The sequence below is a fragment of the Podarcis pityusensis genome (assembly GCF_964106645.2).
Source record: "Podarcis pityusensis genome assembly, chromosome: 2".
NCBI lineage: Eukaryota > Metazoa > Chordata > Lepidosauria > Squamata > Lacertidae > Podarcis > Podarcis pityusensis.
This window is the reverse complement of record NC_138029.1, coordinates 119,220,212-119,236,262: the sequence shown is the minus strand read 5'-3', so window position 1 is coordinate 119,236,262 and position 16,051 is coordinate 119,220,212. Positions and strand designations below refer to the sequence as shown.

General features: G+C 44.9%; 1 protein-coding gene across 3 annotated transcripts in view; it reads left to right on the top strand.

Moving 5' to 3' along the window:
• LOC308469437 (uncharacterized protein) overlaps positions 1-16,051 on the top strand; it is a 24,626-nt gene continuing 8,575 nt past the window's right edge. The window contains exons 1-8 of one of the 3 annotated variants that reach the window (XM_080991900.1): positions 1-264; positions 6,933-6,982; positions 7,894-7,992; positions 10,087-10,640; positions 11,813-11,930; positions 13,560-13,642; positions 14,266-14,392; positions 15,846-15,941. In XM_080991900.1, the coding sequence (XP_080848026.1) occupies positions 10,263-10,640; positions 11,813-11,930; positions 13,560-13,642; positions 14,266-14,392; positions 15,846-15,941 (802 nt within the window). In that variant the 5' untranslated portion in view covers positions 1-264; positions 6,933-6,982; positions 7,894-7,992; positions 10,087-10,262. The remainder of the gene's footprint in view (positions 265-6,932; positions 6,983-7,893; positions 7,993-10,086; positions 10,641-11,812; positions 11,931-13,559; positions 13,643-14,265; positions 14,393-15,845; positions 15,942-16,051) is intronic. The other 2 variants (XM_080991899.1, XM_080991901.1) reach the window with 2 other exon arrangements.

Here is a 16,051-nt window from a genome sequence, read left to right as displayed (position 1 = left end):
CTTTCTCTTGCCTGTTTGGGTTGTTTTATAGCAATTTGGGTATTAAAATGCACGCAAAGGAGCTGGGGGCTCATGGCCTCTGCTGTTGCACCCGTTTCTTTCCTTAACCAGGAGGAGCAGGAGGAGGTGGCTGGTGAGAAGGAGGGAAGAATGAGGGGTCCAGATGGAGGAAGAAGGGAAGAAAGGAGGAGAGAAGCCCAGCTGAATCCTCCAGGGAGATTTGGAGCAGTCTCTCGGCCAGATCGGATTCTTAGAGGAGTTTGGGTGAGTAAACCTCAAAGTGCAGCCTGGATAGCTCTCTTGGTCAGAGCCTGGTGCTGATAATGCCAAGGTTGCAGGTTCAAGCCCCACATTGGCCAAAAGATTCCTGCACTGCAAGGGGGTTGAGCTAGATGACCGCAGGGTCCCTTTTCGCTCTACGATTCTATGATTAGAAGTCTATTCAGATGTAAGTCCCAGTGAGTGTAGTGGGACTGATTCCCAGGTAAGTGGATGAACTTCGCAGGGTTGGGGAACCTGCGATGCTCCCTGATAGGACTGGACTACAACTCTCATCATCCTTGCCCTCTGGCCATGCTGGCTGGGACTGATGGGTGTTGGAGTCTAACAAAAATCTGGAAGGCCACAAGTTTTCACCACCAGCACCTCTGGGGTAGAGAAATGTAGGGGGAAGCTGTGGCGTTCCTCTAGTGGTTGCAGGACTTCCTGTATGGCCAATGGGCCAGGGATGATGGGAGTCCACCAACATCGGGAGGGACGGAGGTTACAGAATCATAGAACTGTTGAGTTTTGAAGGGGTCCCGAGGGTCATCTAGTCTAACCCCCTGCAATGCAGAACTATTTTGCCCAACGTGGGCCTTGAACCCACAACCCTGAGACTAAGGTTTTCATTCTCTGCCAACAGTTTCTCCACCTTTGTTGTGTAGGAGGGCAGCCTTCAGCCCCACCTGCACTATACATTTAGAGCCATATCATGTCACTTTAAGGGACATGGGTGGCGCTGTGGGATAAACCACAGAGCCTAGGGCTTGCCGATCAGAAGGCCGGCGGTTCGAATCCCTGCGACGGGTGAGCTCCCGTTGCTCGGTCCCTGCTCCTGCCAACCTAGCAGTTCGAAAGCACGTCAAAGTGCAAGTAGATAAATAGGTAGCGCTCCGGCGGGAAGGTAAACGGCATTTCTGTGAGCTGCTCTGGTTTGCCAGAAGTGGCTTAGTCATGACCTGGAAGCTGTATGCCGGCTCCCTCGGCCAATAAAGCGAGATGAGCGCCGCAACCCCAGAGTCGGTCACGACTGGACCTAACGGTCAGGGGTCCCTTTACCTTTACCTTTTACATGTCACTTTAAACAGCCACGGCTTCCCTGTAAAGGATCCTGGGAACCGTAGTCTGTTAAGGGTGCTGAGTGTTGTTAGGAGATTCCTGTTTTCTCTCACAGAACTAAACTTCCCAAAGTCCTGATCAGAATCCTGCCTGTAAGATCAATCAGTGTTCTGGGAGAAACAAGCAGAGCCTTCTTGCTGGTAGCTCCACTCTTACAAAACAACCTCCAAAGTGATACGCATATGATCCTATCAGTATAGACCAGACTTTTTGTCCCTCCAAGTGTTGCTGAACTGCGTCTCCAGCTAATATGGCCTGTATTCAAGGCTGATGGGAGTTGTAGTCCAACAACACCAAGTGAGCCAAAGCTTTTAAGTGGACTTTGAATACCTACATATTGAAGGCGGCTTTTTCTTTTAAAAAAATTAACATGTAGTGCTGCTGTTGATTTGAAATTTGTTTTTAGACTGCTTTGTCTTATTTTAGACTGTTTATATTATTTCTATTTTATATTCTGTTATTTATCTTCATATTATTTTTATTCTTTTAGGCTGTTTATATTAGGGCCATTTATATTATTTTAGGCTGCTATTTTAAGTTCCGCTTTTATATCACACAACACTTCTGTGACTTCACGCTGTGGAATGGCATATAAATTTGCTAAATATGCTAAATGTGCTTTGGTGTTTTACAGCTGGTTTTCCTGCAAGCTCCCTTGGGTGGGCTTTGCCCTAAAATGGAACCTATATTATTATTATTATTATTACTACTACTACTACTATTATTATTAAGACTGATGAGGGCTTAGTGCTAGACTTTGCCCAACATGACACTGAGTTCAATTTTCTGCTCATTCATATGACATACCTAGACAGCATCTTAAAAAGCAGAGTCATCACCTTGCCAACAAAGGTCCGTATAGTTAAAGCTATGGTTTTCCCAGTAGTGATGTATGGAAATGAGAGCTGGACCATAAAGAAGGCTGTTCGCCGAAGAATTGACGCTTTTGAATTATGGTGCTGGAGGAGACTCTTGAGAGTCCCATGGAGTGCAAGAAGATCACACCTATTTATTCTGAAGGAAATCAGCCCTGAGTGCTTACTGGAAGGACAGATCCTGAAGCTGAGGCTCCAATACTTTGGCCACCTTATGAGAAGAGAAGATTCCCTGAAAAAGACCCTGATGTTGGGAAAGATGGAGGGCACAAGGAGAAGGGGACGAGAGAGGATGAGATGGTTGGACAGTGTTCTTGAAGCTACCAGCATGAGTTTGACGAAACTGTGGGAGGCAGTGGAAGACAGAAGTGCCTGGCGTGCTCTGGTCCATGTGGTCACGAAGAGTCGGACACGACTAAACAACTAAACAACAACATAGTTACCTGACTAGGCTTGGGCTAGTCACTTTCTATAGGCCTCAGTTTTTTCATAGAATTGTTATTGGGAATAGAATTTGCAGAGTAAGGGACTCCTGCAACGTTGCCCAGAACTCCTTAGAGCAGGGGTGATGGAACCTGTGGTCCTCAAGATGTTGCTGGACTACAGTTCCCATAATCCATGACCATTGACCTTGCTGTCTGGGACTGATGTGAGTTGGAGTCCCACATACACCTGGAGGTGACAGAAGCATGATGAGATTTTGCAGTCCATATATACATGCACATTTATTTATTAACAATTAATTGCATTTTGACTCCACCCTTCCTGATGGGCAGCTCTTCACTTTACGTTTATCTTCACAACAACCCTGTGGGGTCGGCTGGGTTGAGAAGTAAACTGGTGCAAAGTACAGGGGTCATTAACTGTTCTGAGAATAAATAATAGATTTTGGGTACAATATCAAGTACGAAGTGTAGGTGAGATGGTGGAACGAGAGTCTAAAATTTACAGCATGTGCCACCTTGAAAGAGAATATAAGTACCGATGGTACTTGACACCTACGAAATGGGCAAAGATGTATAGGATGAGTAGTAAATTATGTTGGGAATGTAAAGAGAAGGATGGCGATTTTTATCACATGTGGTGGTCATGTGAGAAAACAAAATCATTTTGGGAACTGATTTGCAACGAATTGAAAAAGATGCTTAAATATACCTTCCCAAAAAAGTCAGAAGCCTTTTTTGCTGGGCTTGATGGGAGAGGATGAGGAGATTTCACCCCTCCCATATCCAAGAATCTCCTGAGAATGCAATTCTGGGCTGCATCAATAGGAGTATAGCAACTAGATCAAGGGAAGTAATAGTGCCACTGTATTCTGCTCTGGTCAGACCTCACCTGGAGTACTGTGTCCAGTTCTGGGCACCACAATTCAAGAAGGACACTGACAAACTGGAACGTGTCCAGAGGAGGGCAACCAAAATGGTCAAAGGCCTGGAAACGATGCCTTATGAGGAACGGCTAAGGGAGCTGGGCATGTTTAGCCTGGAGAAGAGGAGGTTAAGGGGTGATATGATAGCCATGTTCAAATATATAAAAGGATGTCACATAGAGGAGGGAGAAAGGTTGTTTTCTGCTGCTCCAGAGAAGCGGACACGGAGCAATGGATCCAAACTACAAGAAAGAAGATTCCACCTAAACATTAGGAAGAACTTCCTGACAGTAAGAGCTGTTCGACAGTGGAATTTGCTGCCAAGGAGTGTGGTGGAGTCTCCTACTTTGGAGGTCTTTAAGCAGAGGCTTGACAACCATATGTCAGGAGTGCTCTGATGGTGTTTCCTGCTTGGCAGGGGGTTGGACTCGATGGCCCTTGTGGTCTCTTCCAACTCTATGATTCTATGATTCTATGATTAAGTCCGCTGATTCTCCAGAGAGCAGGAGGCGTGTTCTGCTCTCTACTTATTCTGCTCCAGCACCAAGTCAGTCAGTCAGTGTTGGGGAGAGAGAGAGAGAGAGAGAGAGAGAGAGACTGAGTGTTAGAGATCATGTGTAGAGATAAGGTTGCTGCTAAGAGCAGCTGCAGACACTCAGTGCAGTGCAGCATTCATTTATGCTTAGACCCATTTAGCTCTGTATATAGTTGTATAATAGTTGCAGTTATAGAATAAAGAAGATATTCTATAGAGCTGCTCTCCGAGTTGTTTATATACTCTGCTAGACTCTGCTGTACTCTGCTGTGCGACGACTGTCTTCTTGTGGGAGTGAATCCGGTGCTCACAACTCCAAGCTGTGAGTCCACAGCACTTTGACCTGTTCCTGTGCAGAAGGTGGTCTCTGGAAGTGCTACCCAGCTCGCCTAGCCCAGTCGGGGCTGAAGTGGATGAGTCCAGTTGGTGGCACTGGCTCAAGGGCAATGCTGACAGAGGAAACTGAAAAAGCGGATCAAAGGTTATTTATGTATGCAACGACTGCTGCTAGAACTTTGTTTGCCCAAAAATGGAAAGTACAGTACAGGAATTACCAATGGTGGAGGAGTGGCAGACGAGAATGGTGGATTATGCAGAACTAGCAAAACTAACCTGCAGGATCCAAAACCAAAATTCCAAAGGGATTGGAGTAAATTCATGGACTATATAAATAATAACTGTAGAAATCTGAAGACACTAGCAGGACTGAAATAAATCTTACGACGTGGACTTGACAAAATAAGAAGAAACTGCGGGAAGTAGACTGAAAACGAAAACCTGATGGAGGGAGGGAGGGAAGTCATGGCTCGGCAGAGTGATGGATAAGGAAGTGTGTGGATGACTGTTGAAATTTATTGTACTTTGTTTGTATTTTGTTTGTTTAAAATGGAAAATCAATGGGGGGGGGGAGAGAGAATAATAAACTCTCGTATTTTTTGCTCTATAAGACTCACTTTTTCCCTCCTAAAAAGTAAGGGGAAATGTGTGTGCGTCTTATGGAGCGAATGCAGGCTGCGCAGCTATCCCAGAAGCCAGAACAGCAAGAGGGATTGCTGCTTTCACTGCACAGCGATCCCTCTTGCTGTTCTGGCTTCTGAGATTCAGAATATTTTTTTCCTTGTTTTCCTCCTCCAAAAACTAGATGCGTCTTGTGGTCTGGTGCGTCTTATAGTGCGAAAAATACGGTATTCTGTCCTTTGATACCTGAGGTGCATAGCTTCATATAGTGTTCCAGTGGTTTTCAAAGGCTGTGGCAGGAGAGGATGGCAAGGATGGCAGGAAGATGCAAGGCCTATCAATATTTTACATTGTACTTCCAATCTACTCAATTGCATTCTCTTTCCATTTCTATTACTTTCTTTCACACACTATTAAACCAACTTTCTACTTCTTTTTCTGTTACACATTCTGTTACGCACAGGGTGGGGGTGAGGGGCGGTGGTGGGACTGAGTGTGGGTATGTATGAATATTTTTAAAGATTGTCTGAAATGAATGTTTGTTTGGTTGGTTGGCTGGCCTCTGTTATTTTCTCCTACCAATAGGGAGCCTATGTAAGGACTCTTGGATACCCCATAAGGGGAAAAGGGCAGATTTTGTTTACAACAGTTTGTATATCCGTAATATGTATGTATAAATGTATTAATGGGGGGGGTCTACATTGGGAAGGAGCAGCGCTTTTACGTAGCTGCTTTGTTTTATACTGCCTGGATATCCTCCGGTGATATTATATGGTAGCTGTGTTTTATGTTATGAATCAAGCACAGCTAGGAGTTGTTTTGTTTCCCAGTGTATTTCTTATCAGTAAAATATTTGGTGTAATGCAAGGAAATGTTTATTTTGAATGTGAAGCTCGGGGGGGGTGTCGTCTACAAACAACAGGTCCCCACGATTCCCCCAATTTTTTAATTGATTTTCACAAAATTATAAACCAACAAACAAATAAACTAACATAAATCATAACCTTATTAAAACTAATCTTATTAACATTGTTAAGTGACTTCCTCATATCCCCCTAGTTGAATTTCAATGTATATCATTTTAACGGTTTTCCAAATTCTTATATAATTAACTTAATCACTTAACATGTTTCTTTCTTATTCATTCAGCGTTAAACATATTAATCCATCATTTTACATATTTAAAGCCTAAGCCTATCTGGCTATTGCAAGCTTTTTCCAATTAATTTAACTTAACGTATTTAACTAAATAGCCATTAAATTTCATCCATTCTTCCTGGTACTCCTCCTTCTGGTCACGGTCAGGTCGGGCTTTGAAAGCTCTTTATGGCTCTTTGGCTTATAAAGCACCTTTGAAACACATCCTTCCCTCTGAAAGAATTCTGGGCCCTGTAGTTTTACCCTGGGCGGAGCCACCATTCCCAGAAAACTACAGCTCCCAGAATTCTTTGAGAGGGAAACAGCAATTTGGTAACTGCTTTAAAGGGACAGTGTGCGGGCACTGTCTTTTCTGTATGGTGTGTTTGCAGGAAAACAGAGCTGTCCTTAGAGTACCCAGATGTGTGTGTGTGTGTGTGTGTGTGTGTGCATGTGCATCAGACTAGCCCTCAAAGTGTTGTGATGTGTTTGCTTGTCTGTGTGTGTTTTGCCTTTGCAATACATCTGAAATGCTTCTCTAAGGGTTAAGCTGACCGAGTCTCTATTCCTAGGATACCTTTGAGGAAGGAGGGTTGTAAACTGCTTTAAGTCACTTCCTGCTTTTCATCTCTCTCTCTCTCTCTCTCTCTCTCTCTCTCCCCAAAAAACCCTCCCCCAGCCACTGTGGGTAAGATCCAGGCGGTGATGTCCATGGCTGGAGGGGATCTGGTGAGTTTCTTGCAAAAGTGTGCATGGGTAGATTAAAGAGAGCGGTGCAGGGGAGATTTGCAGCATGAGAGTTGTCATGAAACTCAAGGGGGTGTCCAATAATTTGCCACATGTGCTCCCTTTCTCCTGCCCCCTTCTTCATCCTCCTCCCCAGTTGGGGCAGATGGAAGCAAGCTTGGCCTTTTAATTTGAAGGGTGGGGTGGGATTTTGGGAAGCCCCCCCCCCCAAAAAAAAGAGAAAAAAGGGGAGAAGGCAGTTTTCAATTGTGAGAGTGTGGAAAGGGGAGGGGCAAGGAAAACGCAGCCCGGTTTGACCCCCAAGGCAAGGAGGGCGGCCGTTGAGGTCACTTTCCCCATCCACCTGAGGTCATTTTCCCTATCCATCTGGCCGCCGCACCTGAAAAACAAATAAATGGGAGATCGCAGAGCTGTGGAAAGGTTCAGAAAAAGTTGTCCAAAATGATCAAGGGGGTTGGAGCATATGATGAAAAGAAAGGTTGTTTTCTGCTGCTCCAGAGAAGCGGACACGGAGCAATGGATCCAAACTACAAGAAAGAAGATTCCACCTAAACATTAGGAAGAACTTCCTGACAGTAAGAGCTGTTCGACAGTGGAATTTGCTGCCAAGGAGTGTGGTGGAGTCTCCTACTTTGGAGGTCTTTAAGCAGAGGCTTGACAACCATATGTCAGGAGTGCTCTGATGGTGTTTCCTGCTTGGCAGGGGGTTGGACTCGATGGCCCTTGTGGTCTATTCCAACTCTATGATTCTATGAAAAGGTTGCAGCATTTTGTGGGGGGGAGGCATTGTTTATAGAGAAAAGGGAAAGTAAGAGGGGACATGTAAGATTATGCAGGGTGTGTCACAAAAAGTGGGTCACAAAAAGTTTTCCTTCCCTCCCTTCTAATTCTAGAATTTTAGGATGCTAATGAAACCGGATGTTGGTAGACAAGCAAAAGGAAGGACTAGTTTTGCACACTTGTTCTGAGCCTCATGGAAGCAGCCCTCCCAGGTGCTTTGCCAGTGGAATATAAATGTTTAATAATTATCTGTACCAGTGGGACTCTCAAATCCTTACATGGGCAAAACGGCTCCCAAGAGGTTGGGAGCAGCAGGCCGCGGTGGGGGTGAGGACCCCAAAGTTTGCACGAGCAGAAAAATATACAGTGGTACCTCGGGTTACAGACGCTTCAGGTTACATACGCTTCAGGTTACAGACCCAGAAATAGTTCCTTGGGTTAAGAACTTTGCTTCAGGATGAGAACAGAAATCGTGCTCTAGCGGCGTGGCGGCAGCAGGAGGCCCCATTAGCTAAAGTGATGGTTCAGGTTAAGAACAGTTTCATGTTAAGAATGGACCTCCGGAACGAATTAAGTACTTAACCTGAGGTACCACTGTACTTAGGGGGATGAAATTAAGGGAATGCCCCAATTCATTCAAGGGTTTCTGAGGCCTCTCGGTGGTTGTGGTGAGGAGGAAGGGAAAACTGGGAGGGAGGAACGGAATGGAATATTCTGAGAAAGGGCATGGACCCGCTTGCATTCCACACTGCAGTGCTTTTGAACGGGTCCTGATAATAGCAACAAGAACAAATTGCCAAATTCTTCTCTGCTAAATGTCCAGTAAATTCATTTGCGACCTGCGGTAGCCTGCCTTTTAAAAATGAATTATTTATTTGTTAAACTTTAATAATACAACAATGTGCAGGAGCCTGCCTTGCACCAGTTTTCAGAACCAGGGAGGCATAGTAAGTTGACCACAACATAAAAAGCAAAACGTAATCATTTTTTCCCTAGGATTAATATGATAATTGTTTTCATTAATATATATTAAAATATTTTATTTTATTTAAAAAAACATACTTAAAACAATTCCCATACTGAAGCAGGTCGGGGAGAATCTCTGCTTAATCAGCTTGTTGGAAGAAGACGGTCTTCAGTAGGAAACAAGAGACGATGCCTGTCTAATATTTGAGAGGAGGGAAATCCACAATATAATTATAATTATTAAAATTTTATTATTTATACCCCACCCATCTGGCTGGTTTTCCCCAGCCACTCTGTGAGGCTCCCAACAGAATATTAAAAACACAATAAAACATCAGACATTAAAAACTTCCCTAAACAGGGCTGCCTTCAGATGTCTTCTAAGTCAGATAATTGCTTATTTCCTTGACATATGATGGGAGGGAGTTCCATAGGGTGGGAGCCACTGCCAAGAAGGCCCTCTGCCTGGTTCCCTGTAACCTCACCTCTTGCAGGGAGGGAACTGCCAGAAGGCCCCTGGTGGTGGACTTCGATGTCCGGGCTGAACAGTGGGGGTGGAGACGCTCCTTCAGGTATACTAAAGGCCCAATATCACAATATTGTGCAGGATGGACCTCCTGATAGGACGGTATTTGCAGGATTCCCCCTCCTGCAGAGTGCAGTGCAAAGTTAGGTATATAAGGAGTGAGACGATCTTCTAGGTATAGGGTTTTATATGCCAAAAGCAGCACATTGAATTTAGCTCAGCAGCTGACTAGAAGCCAGTATTGCCAATGAGTTGCAGCCTAGTCCTGTGTGTGTTTCCTCAGAAGTAGGCATGCATGTGGCTATAGCTTTAGGCAAAACAGAAGTCCTTACCTCACCTTTAAAAAATAATTATCCCAAGTGAATAGGTCTCCTCCCAGCCAGTGTTTTGCCGGAGGGATTTAAGCACATTAGAGAAAATTAGGTTATGTGCAGTTAAGGTGCTCTCTCTGTTGCAAAAAAAAGCACTTACAGAAAGAAATCGACTTTTTGCAGTTAGGAAAGTGACAGGAAAATGCACTGTACAGTATTTTGCTGCAGTGATTCTACTGCATTCTGGAAATTTAGGTTTTAGAGTGGCTGGGGCTGCCTAGCTGGATGGGCGGGGTATAAATAGTAAAATTATTATTATTATTCCTTCAAAGTGCTCTGTTCCAGCAAACCTGCTTTTTCAAAAACACCCACATTTTGCAGTTAGGAAAGTGACAGTGTGGAAAAGTGTGGGACGAATGAATGACTGATGGGAAGATGCTTAAACACCCTTCTTGTTTTTCTCTGTTCTTCTCATCCTCGGCCTTTCTCTCCCTTTCCTGTAGGGATGAGACCCAATGGTTTTCTGGAACCCTTCAGTTTTGCCTTTCTGATGTGATGTGACTGCCTCATTTGGCAGTGTGGCAGAACAGCAGCCTGCGGACTTTTGCGGGCCCGCGACTAGCATCCGACCTCCTCCTCCTCCCCTCCAAATTCTGCCTTTCCCCCAAGAAACGACAGAATGAGAGCAGAACAAGGAGACCCGTTGGCTGTCGGTCTGCAGTTGGAGGCCGCGCTGGAGAACCAAGTGAAGACAGAAGACTCGCAAGACGTGGTCGGCCCCAAAGCGGTGGCCGTGGACCTGTCTGCCGCCCAGGCTGGGAGCAGTAGAGGATGCTGGGAAAGAAACGGAGCAGCGGTTGTCCTGAGCGAGGAGGATGCAATCCCCTTAGACGCGCCTCTGCACCAGATGCTGAATTCGACTTGGCCCACGAAGGAACAACCCCTAGCTGAAGAAATGCAGAGCTTCGTGGCGAGGTTGAGTGACGGAGAGGCTTGTATCCCAACCGCTGGCCTGGCCAAAGATTTCCTCATGAAGAAGCAAGAAGAAGATGATCAGGTGAGCGAGTTGCATCCTGGTATTTTTCCAAGTGATTATCTGGTGCCGCAGGTGGGTGACAAGTAGTGCATTCTTTCTTTAAAAAAATGTTTAGGGGTACTCTCATTTTGACTCAAGAAAACCACCATTTTATAGTTCAAATTGGGAAAAATAAATACAGTCAATGGACAAAAGGCCACCATCAGGGGTAGCAATGGAACTGGCGATTCACTGTGCTAGAGAAGAAACTTAAAAAAATAATAATAGTTTATTCTCCCGTTAGATTCACAAAATGTTTAGGGGTATGTGTACCCCTGCGTCCTCCCAGAAAAAAAGCACTGGTAACAAGTAGATAAATAGGTACCGCTCTGGCGGGAAAGTAAACGGCGTTTCTGTGTGCTGCTCTGGTTCACCAGAACCGGTTTAGTCATGCTGGCCACATGACCCGGAAGCTGTACGCCGGCTCCCTCGGCCAGTAAAGCAAGATGAGTGCTGCAACCCCAGAGTCGGCCACGACTGGACCTAATGGTCAGGGGTCCCTTTACCTTTACCTTTAACAGGTATGCTGGTCATCCTAGTCGGGCGATTCTCAAATGTTTCACTGTGGCAGGAGTCTCCACTGTTAAGCAAAACAGTGTAAAACAGCAGTCAAATATTTTAAAATGATTTTCTGAAAGTGCTTAATACTGCTAATGGTACCAAATGAAGTAAGGCTGATTTTAAAAAAAACTTTTATTTTTAGATCAATTTTGTTCTGAATTTAACAATATTACAAACCACTGGTTTAGGGTGAACAATTAATGAAAGTGGTGGGAAGGAAGAGAATTGATTACTGGGAAGCCAGCAAGGAAGAGCCAGCCCAGGGCAGCAATGTTTGAAAGCAGAAAACCTAAGGCTTTGAGAAAGTTTGTTGCCAGTTTCCTGATCTCGCAATCCTTTGCGTTACTTTGGGTGGTGCCACAGAGAAGGCCCTGCATGCCCAATATCTGGCAGTTGTTTCAGGAGCAGGGCCCCCGTTGGAAGACTGGAGTGGACCGGTCAGGCTTATGCGTGAAGAGCTGGCCCCTTTTATTTTCCTGACTTAGAGGGGGGGGGTCCCCTCTCTTTGTTTTTTTTTTTTTTTTCCAATTCATATTGGTTTTTATTAAATCTGCATACAGAACATTGATGCCCTCTCTTTGTTCTGTGTACAGGTGGCATTCATGGACGTGGCTGCTGACTCGTCCCAGGCAGGAGCTCCATCAGACATTTTGCAGAGGCCCCTGTTCAGAGTGATGGCGCAGGAAAATGATGGCGACACAGATTTTCTTGGTAAGAATTTCTGGTGCTTGAAGGTCCCTGGATCACCTATATACAGTGGTGCCTCGCAAGACGAAATTAATCCGTTCCGCGAGTCTCTTCGTCTTGCGGTTTTTTCGTCTTGCGAAGCACGGCTATTAGCAGCTATTAGCGGCTTAGCGGCTATTAACGGCTTAGCGGCTTTAAGAAAAAGGAAACAAACTCGCAAGAACTCCCAAGACGTTTCGTCTTGCGAAGCAAGCCCATAGGGAAATTCGTCTTGCGGAACGACTCAAAAAACGGAAAACCCTTTCGTCTAGCTAGTTTTTCGTCTTGCGAGGCATTCGTCTTGCAGGGCACCACTGTATTTTGGAAGGTTGGACCAACTTTCCCAAAATGTATTCTTTCTATCGCTTGAGGCTCCTACTCTTAATAAGATGCTAATTTAGCCATCATAGCAAAGTAACATCATTTATAGCTCCTTGTCTTGCTCTTTTGTGGAATTCAATATACGATTCAGCAGCAACAATATAAGGGTTTTGTTACATTTATCTTTACCTTACCCTGTAATTCAAGAGTCTAGTCACTATTTAAAAAACCTTAAACCTGTGACAGTGAATCAAAAAACTGCGGTTAACATTTGTACCGCAGACCAGAATGTTTTTCCAATTCTCATTTGATGGGTGAGTGCTAACAGTTGTCCTTGCAACCCAAACTTTTTAGTTATCCTTACTTCTGGAAGCCTTCCAGTTCAAGCACGATGGACTGGAAAGCGATACCTTCCTTTGTTCTTTTAATGGAGAATCCTTAACGAAACATTGAGCATTAGCACAGTGGAGAGAGACCGTGTGTTAATCCAGAAGAGTAAGCCTAGTTTTGTCATTGGGATCATCCCAGCCATTTTGTTCTGGTAAAATGAGCAATTAATTATTGCTTTGAGTGCCACACCTCATTCCAGGTGAAAGATATAGTTTAGTGATTGAATTAGAATAAATGGAGTATGTTGTTACGTAGTGTACGTAAGAATACGTTTTTATGTTGTGAACCGTCCCATGATCTTCGGATGAAGGGTGGTACGCAAATTATTATTATTTGATTACATTTTATTAAGTTACAGTGTTTTTAACATACACAGTCAAAACAAAATTTCATCTTTTCTCTTACTTTTATCAACTTCTCACCCCATTTTCCATGTTCTTGCTCCCCCCCTTTTGCCCTTTATCGTCTATCTATTAAATCATAACTACAGTATAATAATCTAATTACTTCTGTAGCTCATAGCTCAAATCCTGCTCACAAGTTCATCATACTATAATATTTCTTTATAATAGTCTGAAAAGGCATCCGTTCTTCCTTAAAACAGCATTAGATTCTCTAAATTTGGCCAGTTCTGTATAGTCTATTATCCTACAAATTGAATAAATAATTCTAACAATTTTTGTGCACTCAAAACAGGTTCGCAGCTTATCAAAGTATGTTTTGTCTTTCTTTCTTTCTTTCTTTCTTTCTTTCTTTCTTTCTTTCTTTCTTTCTTCTTTACATCTCTCAACACATTTTAGAGTTATTTCTTATCTAGCACACCAATAATGACAGGAGTCGAGTGCCACGTTTTAAATGTGTTGAGAGGGTAACTGCCTTGTCATCGTGTTGTCTGCTTTGCAGGTGGAGAGCTGTTTGCTGAAATAAGTCATGGCTCATCTTCATTTTGTGCTGGGATAGAAACAGATGCTATGGATTCCGATCAGGTAAGGCAAAGACCCTCAAAGGGACTTCCTTTTGTTACACACACACACCCTGGAGGTCCACATTTGGCCCTTGAGTCTTAGGCTCCCTCAGTGCTTTATTCTGGGGGGATGCAGGGGAGAAGAAACCAAAAAAATTAAAGTTTTTAGTTTTTTCTCTAGCACGGTGAATCGTCAGTTCCGCTGCTACGCCTGATGGCGGCTTCATTTCCTTTCCCGGTGTTTCCTAAGTCTCAGACGGAAGCGGGCGTTTAATGTGTGAAGCAATGTAGAATGTGGATGTGTGGTGTTTTACTGATGAAAGTTTGGCCTCGTTGAGGGGCAGTATTTCAATATGAGTAATGCATGTTCTTTGTCCATTTACTGTCTTTATTTCCCCCCCGATTTGAACTATAAAATGGTGATTTTCTTGAGTCAAAATGAGACAACCCGTAAACATTTTTTTAAAAGAAAAAATAGCATTTGAATGATAATAGTAGTAATAAAATAAAATTAATATAAGGGGGGGGGGGGAGAAAAAATAGCGCTGGGTTCTCCAATCCTGGGATACAGGGAAGTGGAAAGTTTTCCACCTTGCGTGGGACTCTTTGTGAGAATGACTTCCCGCCATCCCCACTTCCTTCCAGGGGCCTGTGACCTTTGAGGAAGTGGCTGTGCATTTCACGGAGGGGGAGTGGGGCCTGCTGGACCCAGACCAGAGAGCCCTCTACAGGGACGTCATGGTGGAGAACTATGGGAACGTCGCCTCTCTGGGTAAGGATCCCTTCGCTCTTTGGTGGAGGGACACTGAGGAAGGACTTGCAGCCCCTGTGGCAGAGAATCGGGCCTTGCATGCAGAAGGTCCCAGGTTCAGTTCTGGGCTGCGAATGTTCCCTGCCTGAAACCCTTAAAGGCTGCTGCCAGTCAATGTAGGCGGTGTTGAAACAGGTGGACCAGTGGTCTGGCTTGGGACAAAGCATCTTCTTATAATTCTATCACGTCTCTGGGTGAAGTCATCTCAAATATGTCAGCTGGATAGCTCAGTTGGTTAGAGCTGAGAGCCAGTGTGGTGTAGTGGTTAAGAGCGATAGACTCGTAATCTGGGGAACTGGGTTTGATTCCCCGCTCCTCCACATGCAGCTGCTGGGTGACCTTGGGCTAGTCACACTTCTCTGAAGTCTCTCAGCCTCACTCACCTCACAGAGGGTTTGTTGTGGGGAGGAAGGGAAAGGAGAATGTTAGCCGCTTTGAGACTCCTTCGGGTAGTGATAAAGCGGGATATCAAATCCAAACTCTTCTTCTTCTTCTTCGATCCCCGTATGGGACAGCTGCATATTCCTGCATTGTAAGGGGGTTGAATTAGATGATCCCCAGGGTCCCTTCCAACTCTGATTCTATTTTGAGCCATTCTTTATTGAGACATAGGGATGCAGATGGCGCTGTGGGTTAAACCACAGAGCCTAGGGTTTGCCGATCAGAAGGTTGGCGGTTCGAATCCCCGTGACGGGGTGAGCTCCTGTTGCTCGGTCCCTGCTCCTGCCAACCTAGCAGTTTGAAAGCACATCAAAGTGCAAGTAGATAAATAGGTACTGCTCCAGTGGGAAGGTAAACGGTGTTTCCGTGCGCTGCTCTGGTTTGCCATGCTGGCCACATGACCCAGAAGCTGTACGCCGGCTCCCTCGGCCAATAAAGCAAGATGAGCACCGCAACCCCAGAGTCGGCCACGACTTGGACCTAATGGTCAGGGGTCCCTTTACCTTTATGTTGAGACATAAGGAAGGGCCACAGCTCACTGGTAGAGGCAGGCAGGACATCCCAGCTTCAATCCCCAATATCTTGAGAGGCGTCCAAGCCTACAGAGGACAGATGAACAGACCACTTTCTAAAATAAGTAGCAGATAATTGCTAACAGCCATTGACAGGATCTCTCTAACTCTCAAGGTGAGGAACTTCCTGGCCTGCAGAACCTGCAAGACCCTAAACTCCCATCTTCCCTGATTGCTGCCCATGCTGGCTGCAGTGCGGATGGGAACTGGAGTCCAAGAAAATCTGAAAGCCTGCAGCAGATTCCCCTTCAGTCCCTCAGTTAGAAGATCTTGCCTTCCCAAATATTGTGCTGGAGTGGCAGTGGCCAGGGTAGTTTCAGAGTGGCTGGTTTGAAGTTCCTCAAGAAAGCCAGAAATAATAGCTTTGGTGTGTGTGATGGGCTTTTTTCATTCTTCTCCAGAAGGACCTCCGGTTCCTAAACCTGATCTCATCTCCTGGTTGGAAGAAAAAGAAGAGATATTTGACCAGAACTCTGAAGAAGGAGAACAACCAACAGGTAGATTCTTAATTGCAGCATTTGGGACCTTTTAGGGGGGCAGGCGGGGCTTGTCAACCTGGGAAGGTAGCCCATCTAGGAGAAGGAAACTCTGACCCTCCCTGGTTTTT